General features: G+C 38.5%; 2 protein-coding genes across 5 annotated transcripts; one reads left to right on the forward strand and one right to left on the reverse strand.

Moving 5' to 3' along the window:
* On the forward strand, positions 1–27,925 carry LOC307171943 (uncharacterized protein). Of its 4 annotated transcripts, XM_079893894.1 has the most exons (7): positions 1–31; positions 2,451–2,607; positions 26,434–26,555; positions 26,663–26,782; positions 26,878–26,911; positions 27,002–27,052; positions 27,198–27,925. In XM_079893894.1, the coding sequence occupies exons 3-7, from the start codon at positions 26,511–26,513 to the stop codon at positions 27,275–27,277; spliced, it is 330 nt and encodes a 109-aa protein (XP_079750020.1). In that variant the 5' UTR covers positions 1–31; positions 2,451–2,607; positions 26,434–26,510; the 3' UTR covers positions 27,278–27,925. The 4 variants fall into 4 exon arrangements, with proteins under 4 accessions (XP_079750020.1, XP_079750019.1, XP_079750018.1 ...); XM_079893893.1 differs by lacking the exons at positions 1–31; positions 2,451–2,607 and adding an exon at positions 25,459–25,561; XM_079893892.1 differs by lacking the exons at positions 1–31; positions 2,451–2,607 and adding an exon at positions 25,597–25,731.
* Positions 22,826–25,499, reverse strand: cd83 (CD83 molecule). The gene is made up of 5 exons (XM_079893888.1): positions 25,392–25,499; positions 25,195–25,310; positions 24,554–24,782; positions 24,227–24,333; positions 22,826–24,142 (listed from the first exon to the last, which is right to left on the reverse strand). Exons 1-5 carry the CDS (start codon positions 25,432–25,434, stop codon positions 24,008–24,010), a joined length of 630 nt encoding a protein of 209 aa, XP_079750014.1. The 5' UTR covers positions 25,435–25,499; the 3' UTR covers positions 22,826–24,007.
* Positions 27,926–27,971: the final 46 nt, after the last annotated feature.

Consider the following 27,971-nt stretch of genomic DNA (forward strand, 5'->3'; position numbering starts at 1 on the left):
AGAAGAAAGCCATGTTTGGAGCGACATATGGGTGAGTAAATGATGACAGAATGTTTATTTTTGGGTGAAGTAATCCAGGACACACTGCACATGCTAATGTTATGGTCTCTAATGCCGGTCCACACATCAGAAGTTTGTGTTGCCCATTTCCTCTTGCCATATTGCGATTCTCTTTTCATCATAAAACCACTTCTGTAAACTACGTGGCAGCGCCTTAAAGGCAGAGTATCATAGTGAGGATGTCTGTATGTTCCTGGTGTGTGTGTGTGTTTGCCTGTGGTATGAGCTTCTGGTCTAGTTGAGTCTAAGGCTTCCTTTTAATCTGACGGAGTGCGTTTTCATTAGCTCCATTTGGTTCTATTATTACGGCACACTTCAAAGACTGAGCAAGTGGAACCACAAACAGGAAATGCTGTTTGTGAGGCCTGAGTGCTAGTGGTCCTCATTCCCGCGCCGTGCCATTTCCCTCTCATCATTCTGTCATGTACAGAACGTTTTCTGCCTGAATGACACGTTTGTTCCAAAGCAGATGCCGGAGATGGAAGTTATGACATGGCATCGCCGGATTAATGACTATACCCGGGACAATAAATGTTGAAATAATTTGCTCTTTTCAATAGGCTAACTGTGTAATGGGGCATTGGTTGCCCACCGAGGCAAAGGAAATCTGGGATCATTAGCCCTCTCGCTGAAAATGACTTTTTTTTTGGCGAGAGATACTGGGTGGATATATATGCTCCGATGTTACAGGACAAAAGTGTCTGCTGGTGTATAGTGTATCCTACAACTTTACCATATGTGTACTATCATCAATGCAAACATACAAAATTAAAATCAGAGAGAGAGAGAGAGAGAGAATAAGTTTTTTTTTATGCAAATAATATCCAGACTCCCAGTCCTTTTGGGAAATGCGTGCTCATACTGAACCAAAAAAAAAACATGTTTGAATAAATCAATCAATGAAAAGAAATTGATTACTGCACTAATCTCTCTCTCTCTCTCTCTCTCTCTCTCTCTCTCTCTCTCTCTCTCTCTCTCTCTCTCTCTCTCTCTCTCTCTCTCTCTCTCATAATGGTAATGGTCTCTTACTAAATATCCATCACAGTGGGTGTGAATGGGACCTCAAGAATTTAGTAGTCCTGTGGGTGGGTGATGTAATTTCTGTAATGTGAAGTATAATGATGTTGTTTTTTAGAGGTGCAAAGTAGAGGCACTATTGTATTCAGTCAATAATGGTCTGTCACTGTAGGGAAACATACAGCTCAGTCGAGTGGTTTTAATGAAACTCTATCTGAATACAGCATGTGAGAATTATGTCATTTAATGCATTACAGGGGTTTATCACAATTAGACAAATCCTCTTTTATGTTTGTATCAATTTAAACGCCTGGCCCTCTTCATGCTCACTTTCAGCCTTGAAGTCAAGAGGGAGTAAAATAATATTTACGGCCTCATTTTTGAGCCTGGTCATCTTGATTTCATTATGGCAGGTGCAGCGGTGGATATGGGCTCGATGTGATTCCCATTGGAGAGAGACTTCTTGGCAGGTCTGGCATGGGGTACGGTATTATTATGGGGCATACGATATTATTCTTAGCACCTTTTCCCTTGCCATGGCTAGTTTCCTTGCAAATGACCACTGCACCGCCACACTAAGTCAGCTGTTTTATTTCAGTCAGACAACCGCACAAGACCTCACGTCTTCCGTTGAGGCCTTGAGGTCTCGTAATCACATGAGAGGTCAAAACCGTGAGTCGACCGCACCATCACCACCTTCCTCTGGACTCCAGTTCAGGTCTTACCAGAAGGATCTTTAACATATGTTCTTTATCAGTGCCGCTGAGTACAGTTGCGTATATTTAAAAGACATTAGCTAGAGCTCTGAGCTCCCTTTATGGCCAGACAGCGGTATGTGGAGACAAAAGTCACTTTTGGCCAAGCTTCCGTGCCTGTTGCTGTGGACGAAATTAAAACCTCCATCATGATTCTGCGTTCTCCTTTTTTGTTTGGCAACAGCTCTCCATTTATTGAATTTTATAGGGGTCTAGTAGCTACATTAGCTAGCGGTTTCAAGGGAGGATTAATACAAAACAGCCCTTATTAAACCATAATAGAAAGACTGCTGCCTATAGAATTACCAGTAAGGACCCAAAAGGGCGATATCAATCCCATTGCTGACACAAATAACTGTGAGGAATGGGGGATATTACTTTGCTTTGAAAAAAGAGGGAAGTAACAGGGAATTAAATTGGAATTTTGGAGTGGCAAGAAATTACATTGCTTCATGTAATATTGCTAAATTAATATTGCATAATGCTTTATGTAATAAACTTTATAATGTTTTTTTTTGAGGAATATGTGTACTGGATCATACAAAAACTGGCCTGGAGCATACAGAAAGTGTCGGATTAAATAAATGTCTGATTATTGTTTTCTATTTTGATTCAAAGGTGCCGGAATGCTGTTACGGATTGTTCCGGCCTAATTTAACCCCTGGACATAACAATGCTAACATGCAGCGAAGGTTTTTATAGAGGTGAAACCGTGTACAGGAGGTAGCTTGAGGTGTAAATCCTGAATATTTTTTCCACATAGCAATTCTTTGAGGTGAGTAGTTAGCTAAATCACACCTCCCTCACACACTCACACTTATAGGTGGTCTCTGATAAAAATCACCCTTAACATAACCACAGATTACAAAAGGAAACACAAAGTACTGCTCGCGTAGAGTTTAAAAAGAATGCTGGTTTTATTAGATGTATTATTGAAAGATTTTTGTGCTGAATGGGGTGGCCACACTATGCTTCTGTCTACGGTCTCTGCTGTTTTCACACTTCTCTGGTGCCATAACACCTGGAGTTTCAGTCTAACACTCAACTCGGCTTCTGCCAGGCCATTCTGTGCTTGCTTCTAAATGGTGCGTGGATACTTTGTCAATGTTCTGTACATTTTAATGCTAAAAAATGAGTTTAAATCATTATCTGTGACCCTGGAGCACAAAACCAGTCACAAGTAGCACGGGTATATTTGTGGCAATAGCCAACAATACATTGTATGGGTCAAAATTATCGATTTTTCTTTTATGCCAAAAATCATTAGGATATTAAGTAAAGATCATGTTCCATGAAGATATTTTGTACATTTCCTACCATAAATATATAAAACATTTATTTTTGTGAGTGGATGCAGCACAATCGTGAACATAAATGGACAACTTTAAAGGAGATTTTCTCAATGTTTTGATTTTTTTGCACCCTCAGATTTTCAAATAGTTGTATCTCGGCCAAATATTGTCCTATTCTAACAAATCCATACATCAATGGAAAGCTTATTTATTCAGCTTTCAGATGATGTATAAATCTCAATTTTACAAAATCGACCCATGTGACTGGTTTTGTTGTCCACGGTCACATATTGTTTTATACTACGGGGCTGTTAAATGCTTCAATCTGATTGGTTGACAAACGTTCTAAGGTGTGCAATTATTTAATAAGGGAACCGCATTTCAGTTCCATATCAATTCCCCAAATGATTTCAGTTATTTCAAAGGTCCTTACAGCCTACAACATCAAAAGAATAATGACACTGACCAAGCAAAAAAAAAAAAACTGTAAACAAGACAAATTGTTTCCATTGTTTTTACCACAAAATTACATTTTAGTACAGACAGCATATACTCTCTCTCCCACTCAAACGCACACACAGAGAATACGTACACACACTCGCACAGAAACGTGTTGTCATCACTGTTCTGACGATTTTCTCAGTAAAATAGTTTAACAACTTAAAAGCTACATGACATTTCTCACTAGCGAGGTAATAACGGCGCCGTTCTTGGAGCAGATAAACACTAAACAGTTTCGCTATTAGTAGAGACGGACAGTGTTGAGAGACGCACAGACTCAGGTATACCTAATTCACATACACTTAATCTCTCTCTATCTCTCTCTCTCTCTCTCTCTGACTCTCTCTCTCTCTCTTTCTTTCTGCTGTGGCTGAAGCCTCCATTACTAGCTCTAAAATGACGTTTTGGATTAGCAACGGAGGCTTGGGATTAGAAGCGCAAGACTTGATACAAGAGTGTTGTATGAAAACTGGACAACTGGATGAAGAGTGGACAAAAAACTGACAAATCCCTTGAAATACATCATCTGAACAATGTTTTGAGGTTTGGTAAACATAGTACAAGCGAATAATTGACTCCGGGCCATTGAATTATTGATAAATACACCTCGGTGTGCATTATTTCTCTAATAATTCAACGGCCCGTTGTCTATTATTCCTTACATAATTATCCATAAAATTTAATTATCCGACTTTTATATTTGTGTGTTAAGTAGGCTATATTGTAATAGTTCACCTAAAAATGTAAATTCCGTCATTATATACTCTCACTTATATTATGGAACAAATAAGATCTTTTCAAAGATATTTTAAAATGAATGTTAAGCACATTTGACATTTTATTCACAACCTATATCCACCATTGCACTTAGTCAAACTCACGTGCAGTCATTTTCTGCACCAAGATTTTTATAACGTGGCCAAAAATGATTACTGTTAATGTAAGGTTTACTGTCTTTTTTATAATTCATTTTTTAAAATACTCAGTTTGCAAAATGAACCAATAAAAGCTTATTTATTTAGGTATGTTAATGTTTTACTTTAAATAAAGCTAATTGTATTTGCATTTATTTACAAGGCATATACAATCACTCAATTAAACACACAGAAAAAGTAAAAGTGGCTTCTATAACATTGTTTAAAAGCCTCACATCAGACTTTTTTTGTTGTTTTTTTTTAAAAATCTATTTCAGTTCCTGAATACCCAGTGAGGTACAGAGGTGGAAATTGCAAACAGAAAGCGCTAACAGAAACCATTTGAGTGACAGAAAGGCACAATGTTCTACAAATAAGATTCTCTAGTGTGAATTAAGCAGTTTATCTCTTTGGTGATGCATGGAGGATAGACGCTTACAAATACAGTTAATCATTTTTCAGCTCCTGAGAAGTGTCATAAAAATCATTCAGCTGTGTGGCATTTATGTGGCTGACTAAAATAGAAAATCAGAGTCCAGGTGAGTTTATAAGTGATCTGTTTTCTTCATCAGTCTGCTATTTATCCCCACATTACACGTTCATTACGCTCTCCTCTCATTTACGTGTCTGAAGCAATGACAGGCAGTTTGTCGGAGGGGAATACCAACTGAATACATGCTATCACCGGCCTCTAAATGAATGGCTAGTGTTCTGTGCAAGCCTTTAATTCCAAACCTTTTACTACAGTATGTGTTTAGCCTTTAACCTTTTCACAGAATGTTTGTAAGCTTAACACAACCTCCCATGTATTTTCTGCATATTTGCCTATGTGTACGTCTGTCTACCAGCTTCAGCCAGTAGACATATTTCATTTTCTTGTTTTTTACTTCTTGTGAACTGAACAAAATTTTACATTTTCTAAAGAAATTCGCCACCAAAGGGTTATGACAAAAAAGTCATGACAACATGTGCCTTTCCAATAGTTTAACTAATCAAAATAATTTATTCAATTTCAACTTCATTTTTAAGTTATACGAGATTCAACTAGGCAAGATAAATATATATATATATATATATATATATATATATATATATATACACTCACCTAAAGGATTATTAGGAACACCATACTAATACTGTGTTTGACCCCCTTTCGCCTTCAGAACTGCCTTAATTCTACGTGGCATTGATTCAACAAGGTGCTGAAAGCATTCTTTAGAAATGTTGGCCCATATTGATAGGATAGCATCTTGCAGTTGATGGAGATTTGTGGGATGCACATCCAGGGCACGAAGCTCCCATTCCACCACATCCCAAAGATGCTCTATTGGGTTGAGATCTGGTGACTGTGGGGGCCATTTTAGTACAGTGAACTCATTGTCATGTTCAAGAAACCAATTTGAAATGATTCGAGCTTTGTGACATGGTGCATTATCCTGCTGGAAGTAGCCATCAGAGGATGGGTACATGGTGGTCATAAAGGGATGGACATGGTCAGAAACAATGCTCAGGTAGGCCGTGGCATTTAAACGATGCCTAATTGGCACTAAGGGGCCTAAAGTGTGCCAAGAAAACATCCCCCACACCATTACACCACCACCACCAGCCTGCACAGTGGTTACAAGGCATGATGGATCCATGTTCTCATTCTGTTTACGCCAAATTCTGACTCTACCATCTGAATGTCTCAACAGAAATCGAGACTCATCAGACCAGGCAACATTTTTCCAGTCTTCAACTGTCCAATTTTGGTGAGCTCGTGCAAATTGTAGCCTCTTTTTCCTATTTGTAGTGGAGATGAGTGGTACCCGGTGGGGTCTTCTGCTGTTGTAGCCCATCCGCCTCAAGGTTGTGCGTGTTGTGGCTTCACAAATGCTTTGCTGCATACCTCGGTTGTAACGAGTGGTTATTTCAGGCAAAGTTGCTCTTCTATCAGCTTGAATCAGTCTGCCCATTCTCCTCTGACCTCTAGCATCAACAAGGCATTTTCGCCCACAGGACTGCCTAGAAATGGTTGTGCGTGAAAATCCCAGTAATTTAGCAGATTGTGAAATACTCAGACAGGCCCGTCTGGCACCAACAACCATGCCACGCTCAAAATTGCTTAAATCACCTTTCTTTCCCATTCTGACATTCAGTTTGGAGTTCAGGAGATTGTCTTGACCAGGACCACACCCCTAAAAGCATTGAAGCAACTGCCATGTGATTGGTTGATTAGATAATTGCATTAATGAGAAATTGAACAGGTGTTCCTAATAATCCTTTAGGTGAGTGTGTATATATATATATATATAAGGCAGCACCTGAACTTAGGTGTCAGCCTAGCTAACAGGACACATTCTTAGAACTTTGGCTAACGTTCTGGCAAGGTTATAAAATGAACAAATAGATAAACCATTCCCTTAAAGGGACACTTCACCCATGGGAACATTGATCTTTATTGAAAGTGGGTCATATATGTAGTCGAAATGTAAAATAAATTTTGAATTTGGTGCCTTCTTGACCGAGGAAAGAAAGAAAGAAACTTCAGGACGCATTTGTATGAAAGACAACAACTCCCACAATGCACCACATTGCACAGCTGCGCAAGCCACTCCCACTAATCCAGAACAGCATGAATCACTCTTCCGTCTATAAGGCTAGCTACCACCGGACCGGAGCTTGAAATTCATTTCACACAAAATATCTAACGTTAGTTAGTTGGCGAACTCAATAGTGAATTACTCCTCATTTGTATTTCTTTCGAAGTGGTGAATTATTGCATGCATGGTAACGTTACCTGGATGTTCAGTCAGATGCGGTGCGAAACTAGGATGGTTCACAACACAAACACCCGTGTCCTCGTCTGATTCACAACACAAACGCCCGTGTCCTCGTCTGATTCACAACACAAACGCCCGTGTCCTCGTCTGATTCACAACACACACGTCCGTGTCCTCGTCTGATTCACAACACAAACGTCCGTGTGCTCGTCTGATTCACAACACACACGTCCGTGTCCTCGTCTGATTCACAACACACACGTCCGTGTCCTCGTCTGATTCACAACACAAACGTCCGTGTGCTCGTCTGATTCACAACACAAACGCCCGTGTGCTCGTCTGATTCACAACACAAACGCCCGTGTGCTCGTCTGATTCAGAGATTTCTTGCATGAGAAATTGTCATTGTTGAAATTCTTTGCCGCAGACGGACTCTATCTCTGTGTTCATAGCGGTTCGTAGTGAGATCACCGGCGCCACCAGTCCGCCCTAACTCGAGCCGGTCCGGGCTCCTCGTCCGCGGCAGGCAGGTCTTCTGCCTCGGCTGCTCTTCGCTATAATGCGGCTTGATAGCCACAAACACCTGATTCGAGCATCAGACTTCCGAAATCCTCTTCTTCTACATCATATTGAGTAACGTTACCCTCCGCTATTGTCATAACTTTACATCTGTCTCCACAGCGCCTGTTAGCTTAGCTTCAAACAAGATGGAGGATATTGCTTTCAGTTTCAGAGAGTAAAGTCCCACCCACTGATCTGTGATAGGCCTGTAGCGTGAGCATGAGCGCCCCCTGGAATAATGAGGAGCTAGTGTTTGTAGTCTCTACACTTTTCAATGAAATGTGACTTCCTGCTTATTATGACGCAAAATGACGATTTTTACGTCAGAATAAGCAGGAAGTAAAACACTTAAATCCTTATTTCTCCCATCTCAGGGAAAAATAAAGGAAAAATCCACGATCATTATAATATATGACTGGGTTTCTAACAATACAAAGCTTAATGCAAATGGGTGAAGTGTCCCTTTAATGTTTTCTCTAATGTTCACATTACCAAGAAAATTTGTTTTTAAAACATTTAAAAAAACTTTTCATAACTGATTGGGAACATTTGCAAAATAGTCTTAGAACATATTTTTCTTTCAATTGTTTTAACTGAACAAAAATGGTCCGTTATGCTGCTCGAAGTAGCAAACCGGTATTTGTTGTCATATTATTTTAATATAATAATCATAAACACAACTGGTTTTACTGCAATTTGTTATTCAAGTTGTTTACCTATAGAGGTTAATAAATCCGAAATCACGCACATTTGCAGGAGGTAGCTTACTTCTGCACTGAAAAATAAGGTAGCTCCTTTTTGTAGGACTAGATAATATAAAGTTAAAAAACGCTCTGCTATGACATCAGACTGACACTGCAATTCGTGTTTTGTTTCTATTTGGAATATTTGATATTTTAAAATAATCACACATCACAGGTGATCGCACGTTACGAGATATGACCATTACATTACCATTACAGATATTTAGACCATTACCAGTTCATGTGTAAAATGACATTTCAGACAAAATATTATGTGTAATTTTTGTGTATACACAATAAAATGTTTCTGATTTTCCTTCGCAAATGAAAATGGTTTTAAAGGAAGCCACAGCTGAATTTAACTGCTCCTGAATGAATCAGTGTTTTTGAACGAATAGGTTGAGTGAATTAATCAATGACTCACTCAAAAAGACAAGTCACTTGTTTCATTCCTGAATGAATCAGTGTTTTTGAACAAATCCGTTAAATGAATTAATCAGTGACTCACTCACTTAACTTGTCACAACTTTCAGAACGATGCACAGAAAAATACAAAACACTAATATAATATGTGTAAATTCTGGTACCTATTGTCTCAGAACCCAGTGAGATTTTTTTATTATTATCAGCAGAAAAAAAACCCTGTAAAATGTATAAAAGCTTATGCGACTGTGAAAAATGTATATAATTTGAGTTATAATTCTGTACAGATAGAAAGAAAGATTAATTGGAGAGATCAAATGTAGCTTACGGTCACATCCTATGCTATCTGTTTGTGGTCTGAGCTGTCTTGTAGAATAGGTATGAGTCTAGGCGCAAGGCATGGCATGAAGCCGAGATCTACCATGCTGCTTAAAGAGACTGTTTTCGGGGGATGGCCCTCCGCTCGGGGGCCTCCCTGTCTGAGAGAGCGGCTACGAGGCACCAGTCTCTGCAGGGGAGACATAAGCTCCAATCAAAACAGGATTATATAGACCCTAGTTTAAAAGAGAATAGTGCCCACACACAAAGACAGTTGCACTGAGGCAGATGACATGTTGAGGACAGCTTTCCTTCACACCACACACTGGTTAAAGCTACAACAAACCAGTTTAGTCTCAGACTACTCAAACGGCAAAGTCATTATACAAAATGTGTTCATTCTTAATCCTATTCCTCATTAACTAGCTCCCCAAAGATTAGCATAACGTCCAATAAATACAAAGCAAAACTTCCCGCGCCAACAAGTGACGCACTAACACTTATAAAGCAAAAAAGGTGCGGAAGGCCATTTGAGACTTTTGTTAGTTAAACCACATCCCGCCAAAGTTTCTTCCCAGTTGCACGGTGCTGAATAAAACGATATTGTGACAGGACATGGGAACTCCGCCAACGCATCTGTAACACAGGAAGAAAATTCAACGGGAGCCTGCTGTAATTAGACTAATAAATGTTTTACCATGGATGTATTGGAAACAAAGCAGGGCTTATTGCAGCGTGCATGGCTTTCATTGCGAGACCTTGTAAGCGAATGATGTCTTCTACTCCGAGTCAAAGGGCGTCCTTAGTGTAGCAATGAAACAATTTAACGGGAGCTCAACCTCTAACAATAAAAAAAAAAAAAAAGGTTTTTGCTTCTAAGTAAGGAGGAAATGTGGAACTGCTTTCCTTGTTTTATAATTGACGGATGTTTGACAATTTGTATGAGGATTTTGTTTAATTCAAACCCATTTTATGTGCATATAAATCCTGATTAAAGATATGAATGAGGCCCTGAGTGAATGTCACTGCTAAAGCACGTCGATTTGACAATGTTATGATAATGTGTGTAACATTGTGTGCCACGTCCATTAAAAACACGCCTGCTGCTGTTGCAGAATAATCTGGTAGAGAAGGTGGTGTGTTTTTGGTTTGATGTGGTGCTGAGGAGTCTGGCTCATTATTGTATAGGACCGGTTTGGCCTCAGCCACAGAATATGACCTGTTTAGACCCGATTAGCCCTCTTTAATGACCATGGGGCCACCATATCACATTCCCCCAACCTTTTATTTTATTAAAGATGTGGTTATTCAAAGAGTGTTGGGAAAATAAAAAGTGGCATAGACTGGGTCAGGAATTCATACACCACTGGTTGCTGGCAGACCAAATCATAGCCACATGAATGAATGATGCTTACAGGTAGGTAGGCTGAAGTTCGGGTTAGGCCCCAGAAAGAGTGAATAAGATTAAATAGGAGAGCCAGACAGGTAACCTTGATGTTTGCATTAGCAGTGCATTATGGCCTCCATGTGTATACTGTATAGTATATCCAACCTCCTACTGTAGCGTACATTGCTCTGTAATTTGCACAGACTGTGTCCTGCGCTGGTTAATTAATCTCAGAGACCAAACCAGAAAGGACTGCCTGGTGATTTTGATTGGAACGGTTATATTTAGCTGTCTGACATGCCTGCTGGGTTACTGACGGTCAGTGCTGTAAAAATGTCCATTTGTCAAGTGAAAATGCACTTGAGGTGTTTCATATCTCTCCCAAAAGGATTCTTCACTTAGACACAAGCCATAATAAGAGCTGAATTAGACAATTTCCCCTTATTGAAGACCTGTCCAGTGTACAAGAAAATAAAATGGATAGCAAAATATGTAACCTCCTCAGACTGTGATATTTTTCAGGATTTCTCATTATTGCAAAGCCAAGCATCAGTAATGCATTAAAGGTACAATATGTAAGAATTTTGCATTAAAATATCCCATAATATCAAGGCCAGTGTTATATATTTTGTTAAGTTGATTACTTACAATATCCCAAATGTTTCCAACTATTTTTAAATCGTGAGAAAATTGCGATTTTAACCAAGGAAACGGGGCGTTAGAGCAGGGGGGAGCTGGGAGTCGCCAGTCAATTGCGTCATATCCGCGTTACCCTCGGTTTCCGCTCGTACTGCGTGGAGTCCTGGACAAATGCGGAAGTTGTAGTTGTAGCGTCTATCAAGCAACAAACGTTAGCTTGTTTCTTGCAGTCGTTATGGAACACAATTATTCTTTACCGATTGCAGCTGGTTCTGTCGACAAAGCATGCTTAATTTTATATTTTCCAAATGTAGCATTCGGTAATAGTTATGTTTATGTAAGGGAAGTATTATTGCTTTAGGTTTGTGTTTAGTTTATTGACATTGTTTATCACGTCTGGTGTTTATGGCCATGTAAATAAATATAGCATGTGTTATACATAAAGATTAATCAGTATTTTGGCAAATGATGTGGGTATGTTCGAATGTACTTTTACAACAATTGTTTAGAACACGTAAAACTGCGCAGCGTTATCACAACAATGAATTCGACATACAGTAACATCTATGATAACCAATTTAGTATTAAACCTTACTTTTCTTGCGGTTAATTCATTTTAATGAAATAAAAGTGTGATGAGGTTCAAGAGTCAGGAAGGAAGAAGACGGGTCGGCGTGACTGGGACTCGTACTTTATTAAAATAAAGCAAAACAAACAAAAGTCGTGCACAACGCGCATTCACCGTGGCAACCGCGACGCACAAAACAGTTAAAAAATGAGAGCTCGGATCCACCGGTTTTCTTTCTCTGCGTCCAATTTTCTCTTCAGTCTCTCTCTCGTTCCAGCGCGCGGCTTATAAGCGGTCTCTCCACGCGGATCACAGCAATAAGACACAGGTGTTCGTCATTTGCACTTGACCTACTTGCGTCCCGCTCGTCTCTTCTCTCTCCCATTACAGACCGCGCTGAACCACGCCCCCCTCGCCACAAAAAGCATGTCATTATGAAAATAGAACTTAGCCTCATCCATGAACATGATTTTTCGATTCCCGTCTGACTGATTTACATCCACGGTGGAGTTTAAAACGACAGTTCCCATCATTCCACGCTCCCTCACATCATCATCAAGCTACGCCGTTGTTGTTGTTTGGAATGTAGCGCCCTCTAGCGGCAAAAAATTCTTGCATATTGTACCTTTAATGTGCTTTTTTTTTAAGAGTTAACATTTTTTTTTTTTTATGTTTGCCATGACACTCTTTTATTCTATCTAAAATATGATTCTATATTCTGAATATATAACCAGCTAACTTAAATTGTCTGTAAAATGATTAGCAGTTGATCCATCCTAAAACCTGTATGATTTTTTTACTTCTTTGGAACACAAAAGAATGTTTTTAGAGAAAAATATTTTTATTTTATTTTTATTTTTTACACATGCAATTAAAAGCCAATTGGTCCAGTCAGTGTTGTTTGGACCATCCACTGTTCTTCACAATATCTTCTTTTTGTTCAGAAGAAAGTAAGTCGAGAATATAGGTTTGACATGACACGAGTAAATGATGACAGAGTTTTTCAATTTTGGGTGAACTGTCCTTTACCAAGCAATTGCATCAACATTTGCAATAGGAGTCACTTGAGGATTTTTACACAGCAAATACAGCATTTCATCTTCACCTTTCATACAAGACCCCCCTTCAGCAAGCTTAAATAGACATACTGGAAATTTTGCATGTTTTATCCATCCTGCTTGACAACCAGCTTTCATAATTTAACATGGCACCTTTTACACATTGAGCATCTAATATATTTTCTCAGCTGGAACTCTTGAATAGCATTGTGAGCTTTGTTGAAGTGTTGAGTTGCAGAGAATCCACATCCACCTCACAGGAGGGGGGTCTCTGAATAATGAATCTATAGAGGAAATACATGTCCTGCCAATGAAACATTCACAAAACCTAGACTTTGCCCTTCTAACCGTAGAGAAATATTCATTTTTAATGCTGGGGAAAGTAGGTCTGGACAGACGATTTCATCTCTTGGTTAGTGGAAACCCGACAGTCCATGGTCCCTCCAAAACGGAGCCACAGCTGTCAAATCAACCTGTCAGGAAATGCTAAGCAATTGCCAAAGATGAAACTATTTGCCAGGTTATACAGATGAAACCTGCTATCCAAACACATTTAGATGAAGGGACCTTTCAGCAGTAAAATGTGCAGAGCAAACTTCTCTCCATGAATTGAAATAATATTAATGTTGCACATCAGTATATTGATGATCCTATTCCTCAGTTTAAGTTTAAGGACAGCCTCATTTTTCTCACACAAAACATAGTCTCTTTAGTTGGCTAAACTCAGAGGTTGTCAACCATAGGGTTATGGAGGATATTTTTAAAACGTTTAGCATACTGTTTTAGACATAAGTTAGATCTATAAATTTGTAAAGTTTTGAGAAAGTGCAACACGCAATATGGCAGAATAAGTCCTTCTAAATAAAAGAGCCAATCATTGTGTTTAAAATAACCCAAGTGACTACAGTGGCTCAACCATAAGTTTATCAAGCGACGAGAATACTTTTTGTGTGCAACAAACAGACAAAAATAACGACTTTATTCAACTATTCATTTTCTTCTGTGTGGGCCTCTAAATGAGTTCAGTGCGCTAGTGAAACAGCGCTGTGCTTCTGGGTTGTGCGTCAGAACATAGGCTCACAGCCTACGTGCTGACGTACAACACAGAAGCGCTGGGCAAGATAGATAGGCTTTTAATAATCTTTCAGTGTGCAAAACCATGATAATATGACACGCATGAAGCATGATACTACGCTTCAAAACAGCGGCACAAAGCGCGTATGGCGTATGCGCATAGCGGGTGCAGAATGATGTGCTTAAAGCAACATGGAGTCTCAGACAGTGCGCAACGGTGCACAACTGCGCATTTAAAAGTTCACGACACAAAGCGAAGAAATGTCGAGCGCATAAATCCTAGTGTATATCTGTCCAACAGTTTATTGATAAATTTTTTTCTTCACAGTTTTAAATTCCAGTTATTGTGCGTTTGGTGCCAATTCATAGTCCTGTGTGAACAGACACGGTAGCGAGTCGTTTAGAAACAGCAATAAGCTCCAACTAAAGTAATTTTATGCAAATCCACAGCGCTTTATCTACAGATCAAGCATTATAACATGAATATATGTTGTTGTTTTTTATTAATATTTGCATGTTTTCTTGCAGCGCAGTGAGCTCTCTTGGCCACCGTACAAAATAGCTGCCCGGAGGTGTTGCAAATATGGCCGCAGAGTGAACAGACTTTTCTTGAGAACTAGAAATAAACAAACCTAAATCTCAAGGCTAAAATAAAAAAAATCTCACAAGCACTGTGAGAAATGATTGTCAATTATAATGCAATTGACCAAAAACTTAGATAGTAAAATAATAATAATAATAATATTTTATTTATAAAATGTAATTTTCCACCTGTGAGATCCTAAAGTTTTCCTCTGAATTCTGTTATGTGGGTGGTTCACCAGAATTTTGAAACTCTGGAAAATGGGTTGTGTGCCAATTTTTTTTTAAAAACCCTGGACAAATGGCTTGCACAAGAGCATCTAGTACATGATATTAAACACATTAAACAAGCTGACAGAAAGACAGTTAATGTAAATCATATTATATAACTGAACATCATAATTCTCTTTATGATAAAACATAAGCAGATGCGATAATCATATTCACAGATCTTGTTCATTTAGAGAGAATGTCGTAACATGGTCAGGCTCCACCAAGTGCAAATTACTCCAAGTTATAGACTTTAAAGTGATCCCTTCCTTTTCTTCATTCATGGAGCTGAGAGGGGCCACGAACAGATGAACTTTGTATGTATAGTGTTTCTTATATTTAAATGTTCAAGAGGACCACATTACCTTTTTTATGATTTTGATTGTAATAGGGTCTTATCAAAACCAGATGTATGCAGTAATAATAGGCAGCTGCATAACTCTGCCTCAGGGCTTTTCCTTACATTAAAAAAAAAGAAAAGAAAAAATGAGCAAAAGGAAAAGGAAAACTTCCACATGCTAACATTTACACAGTGATTTCTTTTAATTGCACTCTGCTTTTTAATTTGCCTCGGACTAATGCTTTTAAAAATGTGCAGAAGGTATTTTATTGAAGTTTTGCCTAACGCTGGACCATGTTTCCGTGCGTGTTCTTCTCTTTGGTGCATACCTGGCAACCTGCATTCCTTGTTTCATTCCCAGAGTCAAACGTGTGACACGGCATGTCGAATGAGCTGACTTCCATCAGTTGTTTGCTTCAAAGGATTACTGTAAATTAACATTCCTTATGTTGGGCTGTATGGACAAGTCCCAGTGAATCATGTTCGAGGCTCTGGTTGCAGCCTTGACCAAAGAACGGAGGTTTAAATCTACATGACTTGCTATAGCTTACTGAAAGGAGCATTGTGTGGAACGCCATGTTTCTATAAACTTCCAGTGATGATAAAGTTTCTGAAGCAAGTCTTCAGAAACTTGACAGCTTAAAAAAGTTTTGATATGTATTTTGACTTTTTTGGATGACTTTTGTTACCTGGCTTGCAAAAGAAAGCAGAGTTTTCATAGACCATGACCAGCATCATCATCATCATGTTGTAATATAGAGTCTTCAATTTTGGCTATTATAATAATTATTCATACTAGGACCATCTGTTTGACATAGTTCATTTTTACCATCATGGTGTAGTAGGCGTTGATACAAATCTGGGAGGTAAAAGATTGTTCCAAATTCTATACTTCCTTGACAGAACACTCTAACCTCAACCGTCTCCTGATTAAAAAAAAAAATTAAATTGATGAGAAAAGCAACAACATAAATATTGTGGGAGTATTTATGGTTATGAGCTTCCAGTGGCAGTTCCTTCCAGATCTATATTTCTTGCTTTCAGCTTGTGGAAATGATGGATTGAAGGCTTGAGGAAGAGCCCAGACCCCCGACCTGCAATAAAGCAACTTTGCCGGATGACAGCCACGGCACCATCCACAGCCGTCCTCCTAAAGGAAAAAAGTGGACAGAGAAGTGTGCAGAGGGGAGATGTGCATGAGGAGAAGAAAACCCAAGAAAAACAAACATTGATCTGAAAAATGATGGTGCAGGTTTAACCTGAGAGTCACAGCGCTACTGTATGCCTTCCTTAGCCCTACTGAACCTCAACTTTCCATGTGAAGAAAGTGCTAGTCGGTGAATGAGTGCAAAGCACTTATGATCATGCAACTGTTGGTGTGTGTATGAGAAATCAGCTTTAATTGGTACTCAAAATGACTTAAATAATTATAAAACGAATATTCAAATCATTTACTCACCACTGTCATGTCGTTGCATATCTGCATGACCCATAGCTCTCAAAACTCATTTGCATATTGGTAAACTTTTAAATTAAAAACAAGGCTTTCCAAGTGACTGATGTGAAATGTAGCGCAGAGATTTTTCTTCTTCGACATACTCTTGTCAATCTCGTGTTCTAGGTCTAGTTAGTAAGTGGAAATATGTTTGTGAGAAAAAGGTGGATGGGTGCCGGAAGAAGCAATGTAACAGTATGTTTTGCGATGACGTCAACAGAAGAAACTTTTAATATACCAATGACAGAGATTCTGACATTTTTACTAGGCTACTGAAAGATCCAGACTGTGACAGCTTTAACTGAACTCATATTTTCTTCTTGGGGACAGCTGTTTTCAGATGTTTCTGTCTGTTGTTTTTTTCGTATTGTTCAAAGATAGTCACCTATAAATTGCCCCCTCATGAAAGAGAATCAAAGCTGATGGTGCTTTAAGTCGCCTTTGCGTGTTCTCAACACTAGCAGCATGGCCTCCTTTCATTCGTCTATCTTATCAAACTAAACAGACAGCACCATCTTGTGGTGAAATGAGGTCAACCGTTCTGTCAAGCGGAGAAACTCATTATTGATAAGCCTACTAAAAGATTTTCTGAATGAGTGAGTTATTGGACTTCCCATTTTTACCTGGCAGATGATAATGTAAAGTAGCCAAAAAGTTCTATACAGACTTAGACGAGTATGGAAAACCATTTCCTCCACATAGGAAAAGAAACATGCCTTTGTAACTTTGTAAAACCGACTTAAAAAAGGCAGAATTATACTTAGTTATGACACAAGTCGAAATTGAAAAAAAGGAATAATTTCGACATTTTAATCTCATATTTATGATTTAGTATAGCCTATATCATAATTTTGACTTTTAATTTCATATTAATGACTCACCCAGAACACATCTAGCAACACAAAAAATCAAAACACCATGACTTCCAAATAAAAACATGGCATCCAAAGAACTTCAGCCTTCAAAAAACCTCAAAACCTGTGTATTAGAGCGGTAAACAGCGGTATTTCATGGTTTAAAAATAGTACACATCTCACGTATTTGTGAGTGAAAGCCTTGAATGTTCCGCAGATGGACACCTTTATTCTCTCGCAGTCTGAGCTGGAGCATCGTCGTTGGACTGTGGTCCTGCTCAAACTCACAGTGGTTAATTAGTGTCCTGTGGGAGCCTGGCAAATCCTCTGTCTAATGAAACCTCTTCAACCAAAGCCACAGTGTCTCCACCGCATTAGAGCTACAGTAGCAGACTCACAATAACATCTCAACGTTATTATGCCTTCTCAGTAAGTAGAAAACCACATTGCTGTCTCTCACTGGTCGGTCAAACACTGGACCCTCTGTCATTGGCAATCTAAGGACAGCTGCCTAGTCATAGTAACTGCAGTATCCAGGGATTACACCCAGACTGCTCCTCATACAAAGGAGGGCTTCTTCTGGTTTAATGAAGCAGATGATGTTTAATCCGGAGGTGGATGTGGCAAGTTTCATCACAGAGCTCTTACGTATGGAAGCCCATTTCCGCCACATAAGAAAAAATCATGCTTTGGTAAATCTTAATTGACATAAAAAGTCATAATTATGACAAAATTGGTTGAAATTATGACATACTAAGTCAAAAGTCATTTTGATAACATAAAAAGTCATTATGGCATACTAAGTCATGGGCCTAACTATGACATAATTCGTGACTTAGTATGTTATAATTATGACTTTATTTTGACGTATAAGTCATAATTATGAGATTAAAAGTAAAAATTAAGACAGTCTACTAAGTCATATATATGAGATTAAAAAGTAGAAATATGTGTCTACTTTATACAGTATTGCGAAGTACAACGTCACTTTTAGGAATACTGCAGTGTGACATTTCTGAAATGTAACTGTTTTATCTTTTTTGTTGCCATTTATTTCCGACAGAAATATATATGTCCTGCACATGTACCTGGTCCTACTCAACCCACTTTGACTGGGATTTGAACAGATGTCTCCGGCATGGGAGGCCGGCGTGCTAACAAGGACACAGTCTCTAACGTCAGTCTAGCGTCAGTAGCTAGTGTGTCTCTTGAGGCCAGGATAGTGAGGTTTACACAGCTCTTATTGACTTGCTTCTGTTACACTCACCCCCCTAAACCTCACTCCTATCTGGGTCACGGCACCAAATGTAACTCCGGTCCTACTCGACCCTCTCTGAGCAGCATTTGAACCGGAGTCTCTGGCATGGGAGGCGGGTGCGCTAACAAGGATGCTAAAGACTGCAGTCTCTAGCATCTGTCGCTAGTGCGCCTCTTGAGATCAGGGGAGTGAGGTTTACCTGCACCGCTCTTACTAGCTCGCCTCATTCACTCATGCAACCTCAAACAATGAGCACAGCTGGAGACTTGCTGTCCGAATCGCCTATGTGTCGTTTTTTTTTTTTTTTTTTTTTCAACAAGGCAATCAAAAAGATTCACAAAATAGCCTAGAACGTTCATGAGTTAGCTCACTGCATCATCATTCTAAACCAAGAGACGTTTCTCCGTTATGTCTGATACCTATTTACTGACTCACTCGTTGTTCATACTGTATGACATTAAAGATACATATTCACAACATAGTTTTATAATTGTAATAGATTAGCAATGTTTTTCTTAAAAAGCACTCAAATAGTTGACAAATTGACAAAATATTATTGATTAATTATTGTTTAGATCCATTTGTAAGAGAAAGATTGGGTGACCTGTTGAAAGCATTAATCCACTCAAAATTATTTTTTATTTTTTCAAACAGGTAGAAATATTCTTTCAAAACGTTACATTTTTTTTTACATAATCAAATGTCCGTTCATTTCAGCAAACCGCAGTTGTGATATTTGATTTGTTAGCTAAAATTGGAAACCATGCACTCACTGAAGCACTTCTGAACAACCATTTTAATCAGGCAATTCCATAATTTTTTTACATGCGTGTTTTAGAGATGTGTTCTAAATGATGCACTATGCACTTGTATACTATTTTATGGAAGCTTGTTTCTGCCACTGAAAAGGTAACTGGGACAATTATATAAACTCACAGTTGCGAGTTATAAAGTCAGAATTGCGTGATATAAACTAACAATTGCGATTTATAAAGTCAGAAGTGTGAGATATAAACTTGCAATTGTGAGTTATAAAGTCAGAATTCCGCGATATAAACTCGCAATTGCGACTTATAAAGTCATTCACAAGTTCGCACTTGCAACAAATTAAACAGAGTAAAGATTATGCGTAGTTGGCGTGCTGTCCGGGGGAGAGCTCCGGGCTCGGAATTTTGGCCCGAACCCAGAGTATAGGGCACATATCGGCTGCAAAGGGGATGCTTGTGAGCCCTTGTTAAACCTAAAATGACAAATGGGAGACCCTACGGTCTTGTGGACTTAACAGACACACACACACACATGACGTCCATTGTAAGTCCGCAAGTGCACGAACCCCTGCCCCAAATGGCACCCTAAACACTCACAGCCTTCCTACGAATCCACACTTTCGTGACGTGATGCCGCATTGACTGTCGGGTAAAAGTCTGCTGTGGAGCTTGCGGGCTTACAGGCTCAAAAGTGCACATAGAGGGCGCATATCGACCACAAAAGGACTCTCGTGCATGAGCACCCTTCTGAAAACTAAAATGACAAATGGGACACCCTACATTCTCGTGGACTTCATGGTCACGCGGTGGCCATTTTAAGTCCACAAGGCTGTAAGCCATTTAAATTGGGACAGGGCCAAAGTGTGCCATTTGGGACAGAGATAGCCCCTGCCCTCTGCTTATTAAAGCAGCGACAGTGAATGAAGTGTCCAACATTCCACACTTCGTTTTTTAAGTTCAGTAAATTAAGTGCATCATGTGGGTATTTAAAGTGTACTTTTTCTTTTTGTAATTTGGTTACTACAATAATAGGTTACTACAAAATAGTACTAATTGGGATGCACCAAAATAACCTAAAGGATAAAAAGAGAGAAAATAATTATTTATCAGCTTGTGTTTACCCGCTCCTTCACGTCTGTGCTTGACTGAAAAAGAGTCATATGTTTTACTTAACACACACTTAATAATATCAGCCAAGCCATTTGATATCATAAGTATGACTGGTGTGGTGAATAACTTGATTGAGCGCCAATCATATTATCAAATCCAGTAAGTTATTGATGGTTATAATTCAGGGTTAATGTAAATCAAGGGGAGTTCATTTAGCATTTTCCTTACTGCCAGGTTTCCATTGGAGCATTATGTAAAATGCGGTTTGGTTTGTGTTACTGTTCCATAAAATTATGTCAGACCCAACACGAGTTTAAAAATGAAACACTCCATTTGAGCTTGAAAAAATAAGATCTCGAATGCTAACTGAGTGTTTGAGGTGAAAGTCATGTCTTATGTTGTGGGTCAGTGGTTGTGGCAAAGCAGTTTGTCTATTTTTCATATTCAAGCACGCTTACCATTACAGTCAGATGGCTGAGGAACCCCGTCATCACCACCATCAATAACATCCACAAGTTTTGAGTTCGAATAATTTATAATAACGAAATGTCAGACAGGTTTGTGAGCTCATTAGCGAGCTTGATAAATGGGCAGGCAGGTCTGGTTATGCTCAAAACAATTTAAAATGATTGACTTTACAGCTACATTGAAGTATATGATTGTGTTATGATTAATCAGGAAAATAAATGATACATATTCCAACTAATTAGAAATAAGGATCAATAAATAAATAAAAAAGACTATATAAACATCTCACAAGGGAGCATTTTTCTTGGGACCCCTAGAAAATGTGTACATTAAATACAAAGAATTGAGAGTTGTTTTTAAATTTTCCTTTAGTAGTGTTGTAGGCTATGTGAACACTGTTAACTGCTCAACTTGTTCTTCATAAGAAAGGATAGTAGTGCTCATTGGTTTGGCAGCCACTAGAGAGCGCCATGAATCTTGTATCCTTGTTGTCTTTATTGATTGCACAGCATTTTACTTCCTGGGTTATTTCGTCATGTCTTGTCGTTAAATTCTGCTTTTTATCATAGAAATAAAACACTAACCCGACATGAGGATGAGTTAGTTACATCATTTTAACACCAAAACGTACCTGTTAGTATTCTTGATTCCTCAGGTGCCTAAATTAATCCCAAAGGATTTTTTAAAAGAATATTATTAGGCCTGTTTTAAAAATAGGTGATATTCATGAGGATAGACAAAAAATAAACAAAATAAAATAAATCTTTGAGAATGAAAATTCAGCAATCGTTCTCCCCTCCACCATGTTTAAAGTTTATGGCACGCCTAACTCGAGACTTGGGTATCACCGGGAATCCCGAGCTTCCCGGTTGTAAATACAACTTCAGAGGGTGTTCATGTCCAATTTTGAATAATTCCGAAAGCAAGTTAGTGAAGGCAGCATTAGTTTGGTGACGGGATCCTGACACTAATGTGTTTGTCTTGTCCTTGTGTGAGCGTATGACTTTGGGTGTGTTCTCTGGGTTGTGCACTCTTTTATGTCTGTGTTTTGAGTGTTTGCTGGAATGGTGTCTGGATCCTGATACTTCGGTCTAGTCTTGGTTCAGTTTCGGGGTCCTGACATCCATGCTCCATGCATTTCTGTCTGTCTTGTGTCTTGTTTTCTGTTTGGGCACATGGCAGATGAGAGTGTCTGCCAAGAGCTCTTCTGTCCTGTATATTGTTTTCTAATGGAGCACATGACTTGTAGTGTCATTGGTTTGTCATGTGCTCTTCTGACTTGTCTCGAGTGTTTGTGTGAGCACATGGCTTCTGTCATGCTGCCATGTGCCTTTTGCTGGTTTCTGTATGTGTGCCATGTGCTTTTCTGTGTCTCTAGTCTTGGCCACTCTCTTGTTCCCTGATTATTGGTTTATTTGCCCCACCTGCTCTCCCTTGTTACCCTCCTGATTTCCTTCCCTGTTTATTCTCCCTTTGTCCTCTGTCCTGAGCTAGTTTGTTGTGGATGTTTCCCCATTAGGTGTGTTGCCTTGCTGGTCTGTTTTCCCCATGGGGTTGTTTTTGTTTGTTTTGTTTTATTTTATTATTAATAAAAAGCCCATTGAAAACTCACCTGACAATTAAAGTACTTTATTTAGATTTTGACTTCATACAGTAGATGAACGATCTTAACAGAAAGCACTTAATTCAATACGCATTAACATACAATAACTTACATAACATACAATAAAGAAAATGAATTTATAAATAAATTCAAAGGAAATGTCATATGAGGTAGTTTTTTTTATTCTATAAGATTTCAAATATCATTTAAAAGTATTTTAACATATGTATTCTGAGAACTTCTGAAAATCTGAAGGCCAGCCTTCCAATAACATTGATCACCAAGCATAGCATCCAAAGCCAGTCCTTCTCTACTTCCGTGGTTCACACTCACAAACAAGCAAACACAAATCTAATGCAGTAAGCACTTTTTATTTTACTATGTGCGCCACGCACATGATAAATATTGAAATAAATAAAGGATACTTGACACGCGGGACACGATACCCGGTCTCCTGGGTGAAAGTCCTGTGTTGTTTGACCCATCCACCACCCCAACAAACCAGATTTTCGGCCTTTCATAGGCCTACTTCTCGCTACCGCTCTTAATGCCACGGAATCGTGCTGACCATCACGAAAAAAAGAAGAAAAAAAAAAGAAGAAAAAAAGTTTTCTTTCGCAACATATCGCGCTTTTAATATTTATTTTCAATATAAAGCACATCCTGCTCTTTTCTTTCTCATTCATTCATGTTTCGTTATTAATAGGAGCTGTAGGTTACCCCAGAAACGTAAGTGGTTAGTTGATTGCTGTGGTGACTCGTGACACTCGCGAACAGCATTGAACACGCACTTTTGCCGCAACAACCCCACTAGTATTATTATCGTAAACTTTTCATTAACTTCGGAAGGCTGTACAACAAGGGAATGTAATTGGCTGCTTTTTCTGCATAGAGTCGATCTCTGTTGATGCGTCTTCATTTTTTATTGATCGTTTGTTGGTAAAGGGTGAGAGACCTTGCGCTCGCGAGCCATAGGTTCCCAACCACTGGTGTACACGAATCAATAGATAAAATTAAGTGTCCATTTCACGAACTGCCGTGAGACTGGGCTGGTCTGACAGGGTGGGGGGCGTGGCATCATGCTGACGTTGGTCAGCCATCACTGTCACGGGCCGATGATGTCAGGCACACATCGTCCTGATTCAGGACTCCTGAAGGTGTACATGTCCCATGTACTCTGGTTTATCATCACACAAACACTTCAGGCAAAGTCTTGCAATCCAAATGCTTGGTGACAATCAAGTTCTTGCCTTGATGTGGCATTTTTAGCAAAGAGTCTTTTGAGAGCTTCTTGTTGCTTTGGAATACATTCCTTAAACAAACCTGTGGTAAACATGTCTTTGGTAAATGCCTTATCTTGACTCAAAGTATATACTTTATAGGCTATTAAATGAATAAATTACTTACATAGCTTAAGCAAAGCATCAGGAGTGACACACCGAGGACTGTGATGGCCACGACTACATAAATAGGATCACTTTTATTAAATTCCATTTGTTCAGCTGTATGATGCTCTAAAAATACAAAACACATCAACATCAGATTGTTAGTTTGCCCACTTTCATCATTCATTTGCTATTGCTGTTATCATTGCTTTTAGATGAACTACAGCTTTAATTAATGTGCTAGATCACCCCACTGAACTTAATTTTGATTATAAGAGCAACAAAAAATGTGTTTTTAAGTTTAAGAGTTTAAATCATTTTTGTAGCCATTAAAAATCCCCAAACTTACCATAGACCTTCAGTACGATTTCGCCTTCCTGGTTCTGATGGCCAAGAGGAGCAGACAGAAAGCAGTTGTATATTCCACTGTCTTGTGCAGTTACATTAGACAGAAGAAGGCTCTGTGTTTTCTCAAGCAGCTCAACCTCTCGTTCGACACCTTTGTATTTTTCCACTTTGCCATTGTTTTCAGTTAGTCTTACAAGACCAGTTATCATTCGGGGAGGCCCTTCAACAACCTGTAAAACAGAAGTTTATTTCATTAAGTTAAACGGCATCTTCATTTAAAACAACTCTGAGCATCTCTCAAGTAGCTAGAACATATAGGGACTAATATGTATGAAGTACCCTGACAAAAAAATGTAAAAGCAACAAGTACTGAATTGCTTTAATTGCATCTTGAATAGCCTACATGAATGTACACAATAATCTATAGGCAGTAGGCCTACATATCACATTTACCTTTATTAGGCAGGTCAAATTATATAAAAATGTCAAATTAAATGTAGTCTACTTAGTCATTTTTATGTATTTTTTAATATCTGAATAGATAGTTTTAGTGGTTATTGAAGCAAAACGAACATAGTAAGCAAAAGATGATAGGGACAAAACACAAGGTTCTCAGTAAAGTATACAAATGTTGAACTTTACCTTGTACCATGTCACCAAGCGGTACTGGACACCCGCCTTTGATTTCGCAGCGCAAGGCAACTCGACGTCCTCGCCAATGACTGCGCGAATCTCATTCCTTACACCCTCTGCCACAGCTGAAAATAAAACACCTCATGTCAACCGTGATCAACAGAGTCTGCGTGAAAATACTCGCAGGAATACGTGTGGAGTCTTACCTAAAGTTACAAGACATACGATGAATTCCAAGAAGTAATGCATGGTTCTGGCTATCTTGGTCGGTGTCGATATGGTTTATATAGGCTATGAGCAACACGCTTTCTCATTTGGTTTTTGGGGAAGTTGGAAAATCCCACACGCGAGAATGACCGAAGAGACTGAAGAGAAAGTAAGTGACGTCAACCCGGAACCGGTGTATTGGCATGAAGTTGGTTTGATGGTGTGATAGTAGGCTATTTTACTTCCATTGTTGTGACACCTGCTGACTCAACCACGCCATGTGTTGGATCAAAGAAGCTTTCGTGGGTTTGATATCGCTATCGTACTTTTTTTGGCCTGGTAAGACCTAATTCAAATACAAAGTGCCATCGCTTCACATTTGATCTCGACTTTAATTGCTGAGGCTTGAAGTTATGCAAAGTGTCAAGTATAGTGCGATGACAAATAACGTAGCGTTTGTTTACAGTCCGTTAACGTTAGTCAGCCTGAAGAATAGGCACGAACGGACAATGCTTGGTGTTATTCTGATTTTTTTTATTTTATTATTATACTGCATGCTTAATGTTTTGTAATCAGTTTTGGCTTTTTCTTTGTAGCAGTTTTCAGCTGTGAGAACTGGAACAAGCTTCTTCAAAAGGTTTTAATTTTAACAATGCATCTTAATCTTGTTAAAAATTTGTATATATATATATATGAGCAGTTAATAAAAAAACAACAACAAAAAAAAAACAACGTTTGCTAGAGAATTAAAGATTCACTTGGAAAATCCCCCTTTGGGATTCCCCCATATTAGGCTACGCAATTATGCACGCGGTAGTTTCAAATCAGCCCTCACTGTCACTCAAGTAAATGTGTACTTTACACCACAGACATGTATTTCATATACAGATAAGAATATGCTTAGGCTTTGATTCGGTATCTATCTATCTATCTATCTATCTATCTATCTATCTATCTATCTATCTATCTATCTATCTATCTATCTATCTATCTATATACCTACATACGTGCCTACCTACCTACCTATCTATCTTCCCTCAGTCTGGACTTTAGTCACAGAGACAACACAAAGCTACACCTGCACGGAAGAATTACACCATCTACAATCTGAATATGCGATGAAGCACCCAGACTGTGATCAGTATTGGTCTGCACAAGAACTTGTGAGTATAATAAACAATTAATTGAAGTTAAGTAATAGATTCTATATATAGAATACATATATGTAAAATACTCTGCAGGTTACTGACTTTCATGCTGTTTCCTTCAGTCCATTGGAACGTTTTTGAGATTCACCCCGGAGTGTCACAGTCCATGCAAAGAGTTGTACGTTGGGAGAATCACATTGACTGAATGTGTCAATGTCACCCTGGCTGTAATATGCACACAAGTGAGTCATTTTCTGTGCACTGCAGGGCATGTCTTTTAAGAATCCGCATTTGAATAGCACATTAACCAGCATCTGTGTCTCTTTAAATTGTAAAGGATGATTTGACTGAACACCGTGTGCATTTTAATGGTAAGTTTATTTTCCAACAATAATATATTGTTATAACAATTATATATCACAAGTTAATGCTTTTACACATTTGTTGTTGTTTCGTTTTAGGCAAAAGGGTACCTCAATCACTGCACAAACCTGCGAAGAGAGATCAAATTGGTAAGAAGAAACAAATATTGTGTGTGTGTGTGTGTGGGTGGAGAGGCACTACAATCAATAGTTCTGTTTATTTTTGAATAAATATTTTTGGTTTCATTTCAGAGGATTTCTCTGTTTGTTTATCTCTCTCTCTTTTTTTTTTTAGGTATTTTCCTGTCCATTGCCATGCTGGTCATAACCATTGCATGTCTACTATATGCTGGATGCAAACAAGCCACTCACTAAGATATTGGATGAAGAGAGCTTTCAATAGACATTCAACTTTTTACAGTTTTTACTTTATTTTTTTTAGCTTCATCACGGCAGGGACTCATATTTGTATGTAGCATAGGAATTAGAGATGCACCAGTACTAAATTTCCTCTACCGATTAAGCATAATGATATATGTAGATACGAATATAGTTTTATTTTCTTAAGGAAAGAAAATCTCTCCCAACTAATGCTGTAAACTGTTCAGGGAACCCTCTCATTTGGTACATTAATATAATACTAGAGGTTAAAATTTACAACAGAGCTATTATATTCAGCTGCTCTTTATTTTCAGAAATAATAATTACACTCAAATAAAACTGGAATGTTCGTATAACACATTTGCACATAAGTTAGTTTTCATAAACACGTCCTAATGAAAAATTCATTCAAACATGCATAAATAATTAACAGTAAATAAGCTTCTTTCCCAATTTTTTTATTTTTTATTATTTATTGCTAACTAATGAACTGTAATTGCACAGTAAATTCAACGTTAAGTGACGTTTTGCTCACATGCTGGTTTATTGAAGACTTTCTGTGGTTGAAACACAGATTGAGCGATGACATGAGACATTTCAACAATGGAGCCGTGAACTTCTCACACTTTTGAAAATCCTGAGTTTAGTTGATCCTGGAAAGCGCTCATTGTCACAATTGTAAACACCA

The sequence above is a fragment of the Squalius cephalus genome (assembly GCF_949319135.1).
Source record: "Squalius cephalus genome assembly, chromosome: 15".
NCBI classification, from domain to species: domain Eukaryota; kingdom Metazoa; phylum Chordata; class Actinopteri; order Cypriniformes; family Leuciscidae; genus Squalius; species Squalius cephalus.